The 15,840-nt window shown below is 37.2% G+C and overlaps 1 protein-coding gene across 1 annotated transcript in view; it reads right to left on the reverse strand.

Moving 5' to 3' along the window:
* Nucleotides 1-642: 642 nt before the first annotated feature.
* The window catches only part of LOC141432146 (cadherin-86C-like), a 185,261-nt gene continuing 170,063 nt past the window's right edge, over nt 643-15,840 (reverse strand). The window contains exons 6-15 of the mRNA XM_074093601.1: nt 15,451-15,576; nt 15,028-15,292; nt 6,961-7,153; nt 6,480-6,723; nt 5,777-6,362; nt 5,345-5,696; nt 4,739-5,093; nt 4,522-4,652; nt 3,603-3,935; nt 643-3,519 (exon numbers count right to left, since the gene is read on the reverse strand). Of these exons, the coding sequence (XP_073949702.1) occupies nt 1,044-3,519; nt 3,603-3,935; nt 4,522-4,652; nt 4,739-5,093; nt 5,345-5,696; nt 5,777-6,362; nt 6,480-6,723; nt 6,961-7,153; nt 15,028-15,292; nt 15,451-15,576 (5,061 nt within the window). The 3' untranslated portion in view covers nt 643-1,043. The remainder of the gene's footprint in view (nt 3,520-3,602; nt 3,936-4,521; nt 4,653-4,738; nt 5,094-5,344; nt 5,697-5,776; nt 6,363-6,479; nt 6,724-6,960; nt 7,154-15,027; nt 15,293-15,450; nt 15,577-15,840) is intronic.

The following is a 15,840-nucleotide window of genomic DNA, read 5'->3' on the forward strand; positions in this document are numbered from 1 at the left end:
TAGAGGGAACCATTGACTGTTATTAGTTTATTGTAGATTTACTAGATGGCAGCACGTGAAGGTCGAATTATTTCTGCAGTATCATCTTTCACATTTATGTACTCCTGGTAATCGCCGCAAAACTAGAACCATGTAGCGTAGTTTGGAACCTTAATACTGCGCTAACAATGCCATCTAGCTAGCTAATTGGTGTTATTTTATTACAATTTACTTTGCTTTGTTTTTTATTTTAAATATGGATCCTCATTTTTTTAATTTATACGTTTAATTGGAATACTGTTTTTTCTATTTGAAATAACTTCGTTGTTATCATTATTGTTATCATTGATGTATATATATTTTTTAAAGTTGTCTATTGCAATTATTCAGACTAACTTAAACATGGGTATGCTTTGTTTTATGCGTTCCTGGTATAAAGTTGTGCTCAAAACCACCTCACTCTTATTCCAATTGAGAGAACGCTTAACGGTTCAGCCAGGCTCCATTAACTTGTTTGAAATTAGAAATATTATAAATAATAAAAGCTGATTTTCTCTCCCTAACAGAACAGCTCTATTAAAATTACTTTGGAAGTGAAATCAGACGCCAATGATCGATCAGCACATATTATAGGGTGTGTAGGAATAAGTAAAACAACCTGAGTAATAAGTATATAACTTTATGTTTTTAACAAATATAGAATCACACACTGGATCAGATCAGTATGCTGAATTGCGGGACGAAATACAGTAACTATGTACATTTGATTAACCTATTCTATTAGTTTAAAATTGTATCCGTAAAAGTTATAATTTCAACAGTGTGACATATTTACATTAAAACACTTATTTAAATTATAAAGTATACCAGTCGTCAAATAAAGGCAGTTGATTTGATCTAGATTAAAAATTGTACTCCTAATTTCTTAACTTACTATGTACATGTAATACTCATTAAAATATGTAAGTTGGACGGAATCAAATAGTCTTTTACGTTAATAATACAAAACTTATCACAAAATCCAACAAACTATAAGGCACGTTGATAGAGTGTCAGACATTAATTTAATACGAAGTGGAGCTGCTATCTGGTCTTAGTTGTTTCGTTTGAACATCATCGTACGCGATTGTGAAGATGCTTTTCTTTTCAGTTATTGGCAACCGCTTTATATTACCAGTTTGCTGTGCAAGTGTATTCATAGCTATGCCAGAGTCGTTATCCTCTACTTTACTTGCCATACACCTGTGACTTGCATCGGGAACGTTGTCACCACCTATGTTAATTTTAGATACATGTACTTCAGTTGTATTCTTTCTATCGTCTTCATAGCTAGTGGAAATAGATATACTGTGAGTTAATGCACTTTCTGAAATGTCTTGTTTTGTTTTCTTTACTTCGTCTTGATTAACGTATATGGGTTGCTGTTCAAGACTTTGTTTGCGAGGCATTGCGTCAGGTTGTCCTACTAAATACTTAGGGATATGCGTGGGCTGTATATGACACAACGGATTTTGATTTTCATACTGATGCTCATATCTGTGCTCAGAGTGTTGCAGCAAAGGGTGACTATCGGGCAAAGGTCCTTCAGGTACAGGAGTTACTTTCTCTTCTTTTAATAAACGAGGGTGAATGAATTCACTTTCTTTTCCCTTGAAGTTTTTTTTTGCTTCAGAAAACTCATTTTCTTTATTAATTATTTTACCATACCGTGCTGTTTTGTCTTTTTCCTCTTTAGCCTCTTTTTCAATTTCTTTTTTAGTTTTCGATGGTCGCTTTGGTTTATTTGGAGCTAATTTCTCAGAAGTCTTTGATTCCGGTTTTGAAGCTGTACTGGAAGATTTTTTGTTACCATACCATTGCATATATCTTGGTAGACTTTTTTGTGCAGGTTTCGATGTTTCTCCTTTTGAAGATTCGCCATCAGTTTTCTTATTATTAGACTCCGTGTTACTGGAGCTATCTTTTTTCGACAGCGAGTCGTCTAAGTCAGGTGATTTTAATTTGATTGGCGTCATTCCAAGTTTTTCCCGACCTTCAGTTGAAGATCCTTGTCTTGAAAATATGAGATTACGATTGTTTTTAGACGCTGAACTAGCTCTGCTCTTACTTTCATAGCTTTCGTGTTCTAGAGCAAGAGGCTCATTTTTTTCAATTGCTTCGTCGATCGAGACCGAGGATTGTCTGTGCAATCGTTGTCTTCGGTCATGTAATTCAGACTCTACTTTTTCATCTAAAGAGTCGGATATCTCCATAAGTAATTCCTTTCTCAAACCCGATTTTCTGTCACTTTCAGACATTTTTATCCTAGTTGAACTCACGGTTTCATTTTTGGATGTAGTTACCGTGCTTTTAGTAATATCACCGTAGTTTTTCACGTGTTCTTCTCTTTCATTAGTTTTACTAATTTTAACATGTTTTTCACTTTCTAATGATGGCGATATTTCGCTTTCTTCTATAATCGGAGTTTTGATTTTTCTTTTGACGTCGTAAACTCTCATGCTTCTTCTAGGATCTTTATATTTTAATTTCTTTTTTGGTTTCCTTCTTTTCACCCATGCAACTTTTGCAGTATCGTCTTCAACAATCATTTCCGAATCATCTTCACTGTAAGAATCATTGTCACTTCTGGCTTTTCTTCTCGTTGGTTTGTTGATTTCTGGTTCCGTTTGAGTTCCTATGTGACACTCAGTTTGAGTAGCCATTACAGAATGACCGGGTAAACTTTGAGTTTCTAGTTTACTTTCAACTTGAGATGCTGTTTCATGATTTTGCATCAATCTCTCGCGCTCAATGAGAATCTGATGCAATAACTCATTTTGTTTTCTTAAAGAAGATTCTAAAAGTTCTTGGTGGATTGATGATTTATTTTGCATTTCAAGGAGAGCAGATTGCAAGTAATCTGCTTTAAGTGGGATCGCTCCTGGTACATCAAGATGTACGTTAGTATAATCATGATAATTGTTAGGAATATCGCTGCCAGCTTGCGATCGTTGCCCAAAGCTCTTACCATCTTTCTCAGGTGGCATATCTAAGTCTGTAATTTTTTCCATTCTATCCCTGATATTCTTGGCTTCCTCCCCTTGTTCCCTAATAAAACGTTCCATTAGTAAGTCTTTACCACTATCTACTACAACATACTGAGTATGGGGAATAAGAGTAACAGGTCTTTGTTGTTGTGTTGGTAAGTTAACATATCGTTCTTCTTCGTTTTTTCCCCGTGTTACTAACCTCAGTATCTCTGTATTGCCCTCTTTGATAAAATATTGATCTCGACCAAGTGAGGATGGAGCGCGATCTTTACCTTTACCATCGGATTTCTCATGTAGTTTTCTATCATCAGACTTGTGGAAAACGCCGACTTCGGAACCGCGATCAATTTCGTGCCTACGAATCGAATCATTGTCATGCTCACGTTTCTGATAATGCAGAGTAGCGATTCTGTCATAGCCATTTTCTAAATCTTCAATATACTCTTTGTGCTTATTAGCAAAGGCCTGTTGAAGTTGCATTTCTTTCGTGTAAATGATATTTGGACCATCCCTGAAAATAATCAGATAAAATATTTAAAATGTCATAAAAAGTAATAAAGGGAATATGGATCTCATCTCATAAATCTTTAATACCTTGAACGGAAGGACTGTCGGCCATCATTATATCTGTAGTCATTATCAGCAGCTGCATGAATGAATTCTTGTCTCATGTCACCGGGTGTGGACGCAGGCTTTGAATGCTCCTTAGATTTGTATTGTCTTTTATTGAACTTCCATTGAGTCGGTTTTGTCCTCTCGTCTGCTTGTTCTGCACTCCATGCTTCTCTTCTCCTCCATTCCCCTCCGGTCACTTGTATGGATTTATTTTCTAAATTTTGCGTTGATTTGTTTTCCCTCCCAAGTCCCTTGTCGCGTACCACTAAATGCACGTCGTCCTCTGTGGAGTTGACACGTATCACTCTTTTCCTAGAATTTATTAATACATATCTATGTACCTAGCTGTTCTGTTATATCATAAGTAAGTCAAATTTATTAGTGAACAGATTAGAACTTAGTGCATGTGATAATTAGCGACGTGAAATAAAAAGTAAAAAAAAACACGTACCTAGCAAAGGATCAGGTGAAAACATGCTCGTGTTAATTGGTGCATTTTAGTCTGTTAATAAGAAATAAAGAAAATTAAAAGTTAATAAATTACAACTACTTGTATAATCAAGTGCAAAGATATCGGCACGGCCACAATTACAAAAATATGTAGACATGGCCTTAATGTTAAGTGCAAGTGTTTTTGTAACTTTGGTTGTGTCGATATCTTTGCACTTGACTGTACAGTCGAGGTCAAGAATATCTTTCCACTTAAGTACCGTCACTGTATGCCTTCTGACAATTTATATAAAAGTAAAAGTGAAAGATGTGACAGCGACAAGGTAGTAAAGTGCAGGTAACCATAATTATCTTACTTCGACTGGAGAATGATTTCATTCATAGCAATAAGGTGTAAATGAAAGTGTGAGTTTGAACAAACACAGTGTGTTGATTTAATCATAATTACCTTGGTGGCATATAAAGAGGACATCCTTCACATATACAACAACATATTAATAGTAGCAGCACCAGTGCTACTAAAATAGCTAGCAAAATTAGTAGCCAGAACAAAAGGCGACTTTCTGCTTTGTAAACACCCTGAAACAAAATAAAGACAACAAAATTAATGTAGTTAATATAGGCAATGAATGTAAGGAAATGACAGTAAAAAGTAATATACTTACAGAGTCTTCGTCAGTAGAAGGGTTTCGGTCTGTTTGTCCGTGTCCAATGTTTGAGCCCATGTTACCTCCTGTATTGCCCAGGTTTGAACCTGAGTTGCCAGTATTTGAGCCCGCATTGCCAGTGTTAGTGCCCGTATTACCACTGTTTGAACCTGTGTTGCCATAATTTGACCCTGGGTTGCCCGAATTTGAACCTGGATTGCCATTTGCGTTGCCCATATTTGAGCCTGCATTGCCAGAGTTTATGCCCGATCCAGTATTATACACTGTTGTGCTCTTTGCCAATTGTTCTTGAAGCTTCGCTACGTTAATGGCATTGTTTCCTGTCATACGTACAACAGCAATTACTTCACTCCTAAAAGTTAAAATTAGTTTAATAATACAATTTATTGCAATAAAAAGGTACTTAACAAAACGACGTTGTTTACAAATAGGTAACACAGTGGCGATTTCATATTAGATGGTGACAAAATATTAGAGATAATTGATTATTTCAAGTGTTAATGTTGCTTGCTTAATTTATTTTACTTGCTTTTGCTTGCTTTGTTTTACCGGAGAAGCAGATAAATTAGTGTAGTTCAAAATATTTTAGACTGCTGTTCTTACTTTTCTTGTCTTGACTCTTGACCGCTCGAATCTGTCGCTCCATTTTCATTTCCTTTGTAAGGTTTGATATCAATGATAGTGACTTTTCCTCCAGATAGGGTACTAAGAACTTCTTCTAGCTTTTGCCTGTCAGGGTTAGCTCCAGGGACAATAAACGACATGGTCCTAGTCTTGCTTTCTGGAGGGTAGATCTTCACTGTTGTTGATGCGGATAATCTTGGGTCACCTAAGTCATGTGCTCCAACTGTTAGCAAGTAGTTTTCGCTTTCGGCTTCCTCACCAAATTGTCGCTTTCTTCTATGAACATTCTGTTTCTTAGTTCTCTTCAACGCTTCAAGTAGATAAAGTTCACCTGGAATGAAATAAAAGTAAATGAGATTTATGCCAATAATTACAGGAACTGTAAAAATACATTTTCAGAGATTAAAGTACCTGTTTCTTCATTAACAGCAAATTTCCCTTCGGGATTTCCTTGTACTATTTCATATCTTACTACATTATTTGGTGGTTCCGCATCTTTATCAACTGCCTTGATGAATGCCGACGATGTGAAATTATTCAGACTCGGCGATAGGACGAATTCATACAACGACCGTTCAAATTCTGGTGGGTTATCATTAACATCTAATAACTTAATAATTAATGGCACTGTTATCCTTAAACCTACGCCTTCATTATCTCTAGCCTCTACTAAAAAATGCAAGTCTGGCATCGCCTCTCGATCGAAGCCATGGTTGTTCGTCGCGACCGTTATTGCCCCTGATATGGGATCCAGATTAAGCGACGTGTTTAAATATCCTAATATGGCAGTGTATTGAATTTTCCCAAAAGATCCTGTATCGACATCGTCGGCAGCAACATCAGCAACCCTTGTTCCAGCGGTAACATTTTCAGGCAGTTCCACGTCGTATGACGCCGCTAGGAAAACGGGAGGGTTATCGTTCACGTCATTCAAGTAGACGGTTACATTTGCAGTAGCTGATAAATTTGTAGCTGGACCAAGTTCTTGGGCTACAATCTGAAACCAAGAATATAGGTTTATTTACTATCAAAATATGTGTTTTACCATTCAAATTCAAGCCAGTCTACCAAGACCACAGAATCAATATTGAGTAACTTTCTGTTCTCTTTTTACCTGGAATACAACAGATTTGCGGGCCTCAAAGTCCAGTATAGTGTTGTCCCGCACTTTGATTATAAACGGCGCATGCCGCTCGGCCACCGTTGGCGATATCTCAAAGGTCCCGTTGTTGTTCACCAGCGAGAGTGAGAAGACGCCATTTTTGCCGGCATCGTTGTCGTTCACTTGCGGGATGTAGGGGTCGTTGAATGTCAGTGCTGTACCTTGGGGAGCATTTTCATCCAGATAGGTGATGTAACTGGAAAGTGTAATTAAGAAACAAAAGTTACTATCTACATATTAAGTTAAGATCAAGACAGTAGCTTCTTTTAATGTCTGACCATTGTCACCAACACCGAAAGCAAAACTATTTAAAGGCAAAAATATTCATTAATTGAATCAGGCGTTACTTTTAAATTTGAAATTTTTTAAATGTTAGTTTTTGAAAATATAATAACATATGTATCATAGTATTCATAGAAGTGTAAACACTTACAACTGGTTCTCGAAGTATGGCGGCGAATTCTCCCTCTCTGGTAGAATGAAAGCCAGTTGGACAGTTGAGGACATAGCCTCGGGTTCTTCCCTGGACAGCCTGACTTCCTCAGCGACCACCGTCAGCAGAATCGGCGCACCAGCGTGCGAAATGGCTGCTATGTCTTCGATTGGGCGCTCTAAAGTCACCTCACCTGAAATATACGACAAGTATTTTTTAGTTAATAAATAATGGTGCCCAAGCATTTTCAGTACGCCGTTCAATTTCTTTGTCTTGCCTGTTGGTGAAAGAGACAACTTGGCAACGGAAAGGCAGGCTGAGGCGTAGATGGCGAGATGACCTGGACCACAGAATTGGACGCGGAACTGAGTGAGTGGCTAAATATAGCTCTGGATAGGGAGATGTGAAGGTCAAGAGAAAAGGCCTTTGCTCAGCAGTGGGACACAATTTATAGGCTAAGGGGCTATTTCACCATCCATTGATTAATTTTATTGCTCAGATAAATGTGATGCCGTCTCCGTCTATTTAAACAAAACAAACAGAGACGGCATCACATTTATCCATACTTATAATATTACAAATGCGAAAGTGTGTTTGTGTGTTTGTCCGTCATTCACGCCGTAACGGAGCGACAGATCGACGTGATTTTTGGCATAGAGATAGTTTATGGGCCCGAGAGTGAAATAGGCTACTCCGGAAAAATGCACAGTTCCCGAGGGAACAGCGCGCGATAACCGAATACCACGCGGGCGGACCCGCGGGCAAAAGCTAGTCTGTCAAATAAATTTAATCAATGTATGGTGAAACAGGGGGTAAATATAATAATATAAATTATGGTAAGTATTACCTATTACAAAAGTTTATATTGTGTGTATTATTGTCTCAACGCCGAATGAAAATTAAAAATATAAATGTAATGGAGAACGAACAATAGATAGCATACCATCTATTAATTAATTGCTAATATTTATTACTATCCTGTTACCCGCAACTCCGTCCGCGTAGATTTCGTTTATCGCTATCCCGCGATAACTATTCCATTTCACGGGATAAAAACTATCCTATCTCCTTCCCCGTAACTCAAACTATCTGTGTACCGAATTTCATCTAAATCAGTTCAGCGGTTTTGACGTGATGGAGTAACAAACCAGCAGACTTACAAACTTTCGTATTTATATTATTAGTGCGATTTATCTTTTGATAATAAAAATCACGGGTCTCACTATTTTTGTACGCGCTAAGGACCAAAACGACCAAAATTTTGTGAATATATAATATGGCGGATTTCCGATTAAAAGGTAGAATTTTAAAACTTTAAAATGATGTAACGTAGTACTAAAATGTATTTTGATGTGTAATAAATCATATTTTATGTATCAGTTGTATTAAAAGACCATTATTATTTATTATCACTCGGTCAAAGAATTTACAAGTGAATACTAATTGAGATCATAAACCTGATTGATGGCTCTGAAGCCGAACCATTAATAATAAAACCTCAAGCGTCGCAGGTTTATATTACTGGTAGGTACTTATATAAACTTTACTTTCGATTTCAATTATTTTATAATCTAGATTTTTTTTTGCGTATAACATTAATTGTTCCGTATAACTAACTAACGCCATCTATTGGTTTATGCCAGTACCATTACCCAATTGCTTTTCCCAGTTACCCCGAAAAGTGGCGCCTCTTCCACAGGGTGCGTTGTTCACACATTGCCCGATAGATGACAGCAAGCAAGTAATCTCAGATTTGAAGTACATAAGATTCTGACCGATTCAAAATATGAGGATAATAATATTTTTAATCCGACGTATAACAGAATCCGAGAATAACACCAAATGTCCAGTTTGATATAATATATTTTATGATGATAATTTTTAACTCACATTAAGGATTTAAAAGAGTACAAGTGATAAAGCATTGAAATTCGAAAAAAAAAGTTTGGTAAGGAGATAGATAAAGTCTCTTGTGACCCAACTTCCATACAAAACTTAATATTTTCTTCGAATTACAATATTTTTCCACTTAGGTACCTACTACATCCATACAAGTGGAAAAATATAATGTGGGTTAAATTATCGTACAGGATTTTTTTAATACCATGTAGCTAGTTCTCATTCATACCATACAACAGTGGAGCTCACAGCAAAGTTGTATTTTTCTAAAATCTTTGGTGGAGTTCTCTTTGCGATGACCTTTCAGAGCCCGTTTTGTTCTGTGACAACTGACAAGATGGAATGTTGGTAATTTGATAGGACTGGCAGCGCACAAAGCGTTCATTTGCATTCCCTGATAAGTAATTAGAACGTGAACCTTTGGTTTGGGCTCGGATAGTGTTCTGTATAAATTGCCTATTGCTATTACTCGTGGTACTTGGTCACCGCGTTTATACCTGCTGAGCTAGCAACGTTGCATTTTTATTAGTTTTTCTCGATTATTCCATAAAAATTTAATGAAAATTAATAACGTTGTCTAACAGAACACTTCTTAATATATATGTTAACCGTGTCTACTCCAATAATTATTCGTTATTGACTTTTATTTTCTTTAAAAACCGGTCATAAACATTAACTCGTTTTTAAGGAATATAAAAGTTTATCTCGAATAATTATTCGAGTAGACACATTAACTTACATATTGAAGTGTTCTATCAGAAAACATTTTAAATTTTCATTCAATTTTTATGAAATAATCGAGAAAAACTAACAAAAATGCAAGTTGCCAACTCAGCAGGTATAAGCGCTCTTAAATGTTTTTACGCGATTCGGGCGACGTGTTATTTAAGCATTTAATTAGATACTTTAAATACTGCACTGACTTATTCTGTAGGTGTAAATGGGAATGAAATGAAATATTTGATTATGTAAGATTGTCGTTTAGAGCTCTATCCTTAGCGCTGTTTGGTATACCACCTTTGCAACTTCAGTCACTGATGGCTCCCGCCTTTAAATAGTTTTGTAAATAGTAGTGTTGTAATCGTTCTTTGGGCATTTTTATTTTAAATGACGCAACATAACTCAGAATTAGGTAATTCTGGATTCTCCTTACTCAGAATCACGAATGCTATTGATTTAAACGAAGAAAAAAAGTGTCCCTATTTTTTTGACAGTGTTATGACTTTTTTCATATACTTTATATGGGTCGTTACGAAATAGACACATAATTTTTTAATGGAAAATTGGGGACGTTTTTTTCTTCGTCAAAATCAATAGGTGCATTAATATAGTTAATTTTTTTACCTAAGCGGTAGAAGCGGTAACGTTTCGTGTGCTCTGCCTACCCCATTTGGGAATACAGGCGTGATGTTTGTGTGTGTGTGTGTGTGTGTAAAGAAGTGTTTTACATTGTGCATTTTCGTTAAAACTCTGTACATGTACCTACTAAATTTCAAGCAATTATAACTACAGAAAGAGAGACAAAATTCATTCGCAAGATTTGAAGCAAAATCAAATTACAAAAATCAAGCAGATATACAAGGTGACTTTATAGTGAAAAGTTTGTAGCAATAGTGAATGTTTATAATTAAATATACATCAATCAATAAAGTATGGAACAATTAATATCTCCAGTTCAAAATTAAACTGAATTAGTAATTAAACCAACGTTATTAATATCTTCACAAACTTGGCAAGTTCCAAATTCCAATGCCGTTAAACAAACGGGCAGACACGCTTTGAATCTCGATTCATTCAATTCGTATAAGGTGTAGTCTGATTAATGCGATAAATTCACAAGTATGCCAGCTCCTCCAATATCGGGATAACTAGGGCTGTGTACTGATTGGTCGCCGACTAAATTAAATTTACACCGACGACAAAGCGCGTCTTAATGTCGTCGGCCTAAACTGTCGCTGGCAATGCCGAATGGCAAATTATGAATTTGGTGCTTTTGTGCCGCCAAATGACGAACGTCTTTAAAACTGATTAAAGAGCATTAGGTATCTCAAATCCAATGCTTCAACGTTCGCAAAACAGTATTTGGTGTCTATCTAAGTAGTCACTTAGATATTTTTTCGTTTCTCAGATAGACGAAAAAATTTAGTCATAACGCTCATTATTACCTAAATACTCAACGGCAAAGTATTTGGCCCACCCTTCATACAAAATTACCGATTCTGCATACATTTGACGGCCAGATTTTTTGCAGCTCAGTATATATTGTTTTTGACCAAACAACGGCTGACATGTTATAAAACTGTTTTTGATGGACACAAACAGAATTGTCTCCCAAGTAACAGAGCCATATTGGTGCCTACATAAAAAGATAAAAAAATTAAGGTCTGTATGTTTATATGAATAATCGGGATAGAACAATACTTAAATTATTTTCCAAGAGATTACCTAGTCGCAATGGGCAAGTTATATGAAGAAATTTTGCTATAAATTTCTTGAGTAAATTATAGTTCAGCCAACTAAGACATTAAAAGTTAAAACTCCAACTTTGCTCTTTACATAATTTATTGAATCAGGCGTTACTTTGCGGAGGTCCATATCAATGAACTAAAAGAATTTCGTTGCTCACCCGCGACCTTACGATAGCTAAGCTTATGCGAAATATGCGTGTTAATGCAGTTCCTCCACCTCCACACTGTAAGAACACACACAAATCACACAAACCCATCTGTCACCACCAGCACACTACACTAAACTCTCACTCTTGCTCTCACTCTCTCTCTCTCTCTCTCTCTCTCTCTCTCTTGCTCTTTACATTGTAGATACTTAAGTATTTGCCTTCGAATAAATAGTTGGTTGTCGACAAATAATTAGCAGCAAAGCAAGCAGTAAGCTATTCACATCTCTAAGTTTTGAACGGCCCTGCCAGCACCAAGTTACCGCAAGCATAGAGAGTTGATAACGCCGGAGCGTTCTATCCAAGGCCCATATTGTCTGTACGTATGAACACTTAGAACAAATAGTGCAATGGTATGACAATATTACTTTAGGGGTCATTATTCGAGCGTTTATATTATTTGTCGACATAGTAGAAGACTCTATTACATAACCCAGGTTCAGCTTAATTTAGTAAAAGTACAGGACGTCTAAAAAATTATCGAAAATGACATCAAATCCTACAGCCCGTTCATAAAAAAATGTGACCACGAAAATTGAGGCAGTTGTATGTAACGATCGAGTAATGACATGTAATTACCCTTAGGGACTACTAAGATTTATTCAGCTGTTTAAAGATAATTTTATTAAAAAACTGCGATTTTATTAAAAAGTAAAGTTAAATAATAACGTTCTCAATTTGAGCTTTACTCGTAAGGTAAGGTAGTACCTTAGTCTAAATAGGAAGTCGGTTCGCTTACTAGCATTGGTCAGAAAAATGTATATTTAGTGGTCCTACTAACAATAAGTTTCCGTGAGTAAGTAGGTAACAATAAAGATCTTATTTAACGTGGCAAAAATTAAACTACATATATTTGGCAAAACTTAGTTCGTCGTGAATGTCGCTGTTTGTATCTTTTGTTTGTGGTTTTTAACTAGTCTGCATTTAGACATACAGAAACGCTCTAACCGTTATGCTAAAGTCGCGAATCTGCTATTTAGCAGAAATAAGATTTTGAACTCTATTTTCAACACCTTGGGTTTAAAATCTATTTTTTTCCTAAATAGCAGATTCGCAACTTTAGCATGGGGGTGACGATATACACAGGTAAATCTAATAAGAATACTTTAATAATTCCCCCACTTTCAGAAAAATCCATGAGGCTTTATCGTCAAAATACATTTATTCTGCCTACAACCAATAACTCACAATATTCTAATAGTGTAATGCGAATACATAATACGCCTTTGTATGACGTAGTGCGTGTAAACCTTCTTGAAATTGGGCAAGTGGACGGTAGAACCCAAACTTAAAGATAGGACTAAACACTTCTAAAACAACGACCTAATTATCCCTTCGCCGTAACTAGTGTACCGACAGTTCTGCTCTACACGCAGGGACGTTCAAAGGCCCTTTATTATGAATTAAGGTAAGGGCAGCTTCGCAAACAATGGCTGAAGGCGAGACGACGGGTTTGGTCTAATGAGCCATTATGCTGCAAGGCTGCGGCATTAGCGGTGTTTGCCGCCGATTCAGGGCATTACTAGAATAGATACGAACGGCTTCTGGACTCCTGGTAATGTTGTCGCAGGAATTCTTTTTTAATGATGCCCACGCGGGTAATTATGGAGTGGGCAGCAATGTTCAACAAACAAGATTGAGCTTTTGTTATACATGTACTATCGAGTAACGACTATGCCGCTATAGTTGGCAAAACTTCAACCAAAAAATAAAAATGTTTTCTGGGACGTTGGGTGCCATGTATCCAACGCACTCCTGAAAAGTTTCAGTTTTGTTCCTGTGGAAATAAATACGAACTTATACGAGATGCCGTGGGGTATAAACGTTTTCGTACATCTCATCAGCATGAGCTGATGAAGTAAATGGACCCTTACATACCACTATGTTGTAGAAGATGAGATGACTTTCAGGATACAAAAGTTAAGGCTATTTTAGTTAATACGCTATAGTTAATAATGTTAATTATAGCGTTTCTCTTACTTCCGTGAAGGAAGATCTCGAGATAAAACGAAATCCATAAGCTTACCTACACAATTAGCAAAGCTAAGATAACTGTATGAATTTCACTTTCTCGTCGATATCGCAATTCAAGATCAATATCAGAAACACATATCGGTGTAAATAAAGCACGATACAAACAAAAACTTGATGAGGCGACGCTTTTGGTTGGTGAATTTTGATTAATGTGCGTTTTAATTGCGGAAGTAGGAAGTCAGACGAAAGTTATAATGCAAAAAGTAGTTTCTGAAATCGCTTTCGCGACTTTCCCTTAATCCTTTGCGCCGTAATGATAACAGCCTAGTGTTGTTAAGCTATTAATTGTCTTACTAAATGACGAAAGTTCGTCGGCAAAGTTGAAATCGTAAAGAAGTTTGTTGAAACGGGAAACAGGCACGGACAATCTGATAGTGTTTAATAACAGCGAAGTGGGTCAGAATGGCTACCACGGCTACAGCAAGGCTGTGGGAGTGGCGATAACAAAGTAGGATATCCTACGGAAGCCGCCGGACGTTAGACGGACGCGCTGATGTTATCACGCTAAAAAATGAAAACTATTACTCAAGTGCTGGTGCCTTAGTGGAATGCACTTGCGACATTGTGACAAGGCTTAACGTGCATTAGTAAAATAAGACAGGCTGATAAGCAGTAAAGTTCAATGTAAAACTTTTGTAAGTGTTGCATAGTAATAACTTACAGGTAGCTACGACAATGTTGTGTGACCAAAGGTAATTTTTGCTTAACGATCAAATAACTACATCAAAACACTTGTAAATTATTCATATTTAGGCCAAGACACAACCATGCGGCTTTTGCTTCATAAATTCAAGAAAAATACGTATAGGTACGTGTAAAGGCGTGTCATTAAAAAGGCAGTAACCCCTTACTCGCGTGAATGAAAATCTTTTTGAGAAATAACGTCCGAGTAAGGGTTAAGCGTGGGTTTATAATTTCTTTTAGTCGTTAACGTAATGTTTGCCTCTTCTTTAGGGTCTGAAACGGGAACAGTATTGTACATATTTGCTCATGTTTTACTAGAGTTATTTTAATTTATGTATCAAGATTTAGCAGTTGGATAAAACTACACGAGTCGTAACATAAGATTCAATATTATATCTAATTTTAGAATATTTAATACAGGTGATCTTTATATGACACTGTGAATATGCAGCACTGCACAATCTCTGAAATATCGTCGAAACTTTTGTCATTTTGCCCATTTTAACCCGACGTCCATTAGGCAAATGGCTGTAACGCCTTGCAAAAATCCACCCCCGATGTTTACGCGGCTCGTATGCCTGCCTTGAAATACCCATCACACAATCCCTTTACTATTTGACTAATGGACGCTAGAGCTTATGCAGATTGCTCGAGCAGCTTGTCGACCGAAGTTAGAAGCTGTTGATGGTACCCAATGCCTTTGTTTGAGTTGGGTACTCGAAACAACGCAACGGCAAAGTGGAATAGTCAATCAGTGAGTATAAATATGCACTTACCCGTAGTTTCGTTAATGTTGAAGAATGGCGTGAAGGGATTGCCTTCTGATACGAGCCCGTATCTTATCTGCCGCGGGGCTCCCTTGTCTCCATCTTCAGCCCGTACTTTCACCACAACGTCGCCAGGTGTGACCTGACGCGGCAGGTGAGTAATAGGCGGCGCTGCCGTGAACACAGGAGGCATGTCTTGGACGTCCTGTATCACCACAACCACTTCCAAACTGGCTATGTTTCGCGTGTCCTTCCCTATTTCCACATATGGATTCTGCAAGCAACATATCACTCTGCAACCAATTACTATCGTAACCACATTTTACATTGACACGAAAGGTATGAAAGCCAGTCAACGGAATTGGATTTACAGCGTAATTAAGTTTAATTAGGCGGTTAAATTGAATGTGTTTGCATAAGCGCATTCCTTACCACAGCTAATATTGTCAGGTGGTACATGGACTGCGCCTCGAAGTCGAGTGGGCCGACCAGGAATATTTGGCCCTCCGTATTCTCGTTGGACACGCGGCGCTGCCGTATCGCGAAAAGAGGAGATCCCTGTGGGAAACAGGATCATTAAGAAAAAATAGGTAATTGCGGCTCCAGAACGAGCCGAAGCCTACCCAGATAATAGTCCGCTTTAAAATTACAGTACCTACACGTAAGGACACGCTCTCCATTATTATAGTATTTAAGTGGTCGATAAAACGACCTCAGGTTACGGGTGCCTAGCCATTCTCCACGGACTGTGAGATATTTAACACGCCTTGAGTCTTCTTAATGCCTGGTAATTGTGCAACATCATCAGTGCGGCCGCGGCTG

This window comes from Choristoneura fumiferana, chromosome 10 (assembly GCF_025370935.1).
Source record: "Choristoneura fumiferana chromosome 10, NRCan_CFum_1, whole genome shotgun sequence".
Lineage (NCBI taxonomy): Eukaryota > Metazoa > Arthropoda > Insecta > Lepidoptera > Tortricidae > Choristoneura > Choristoneura fumiferana.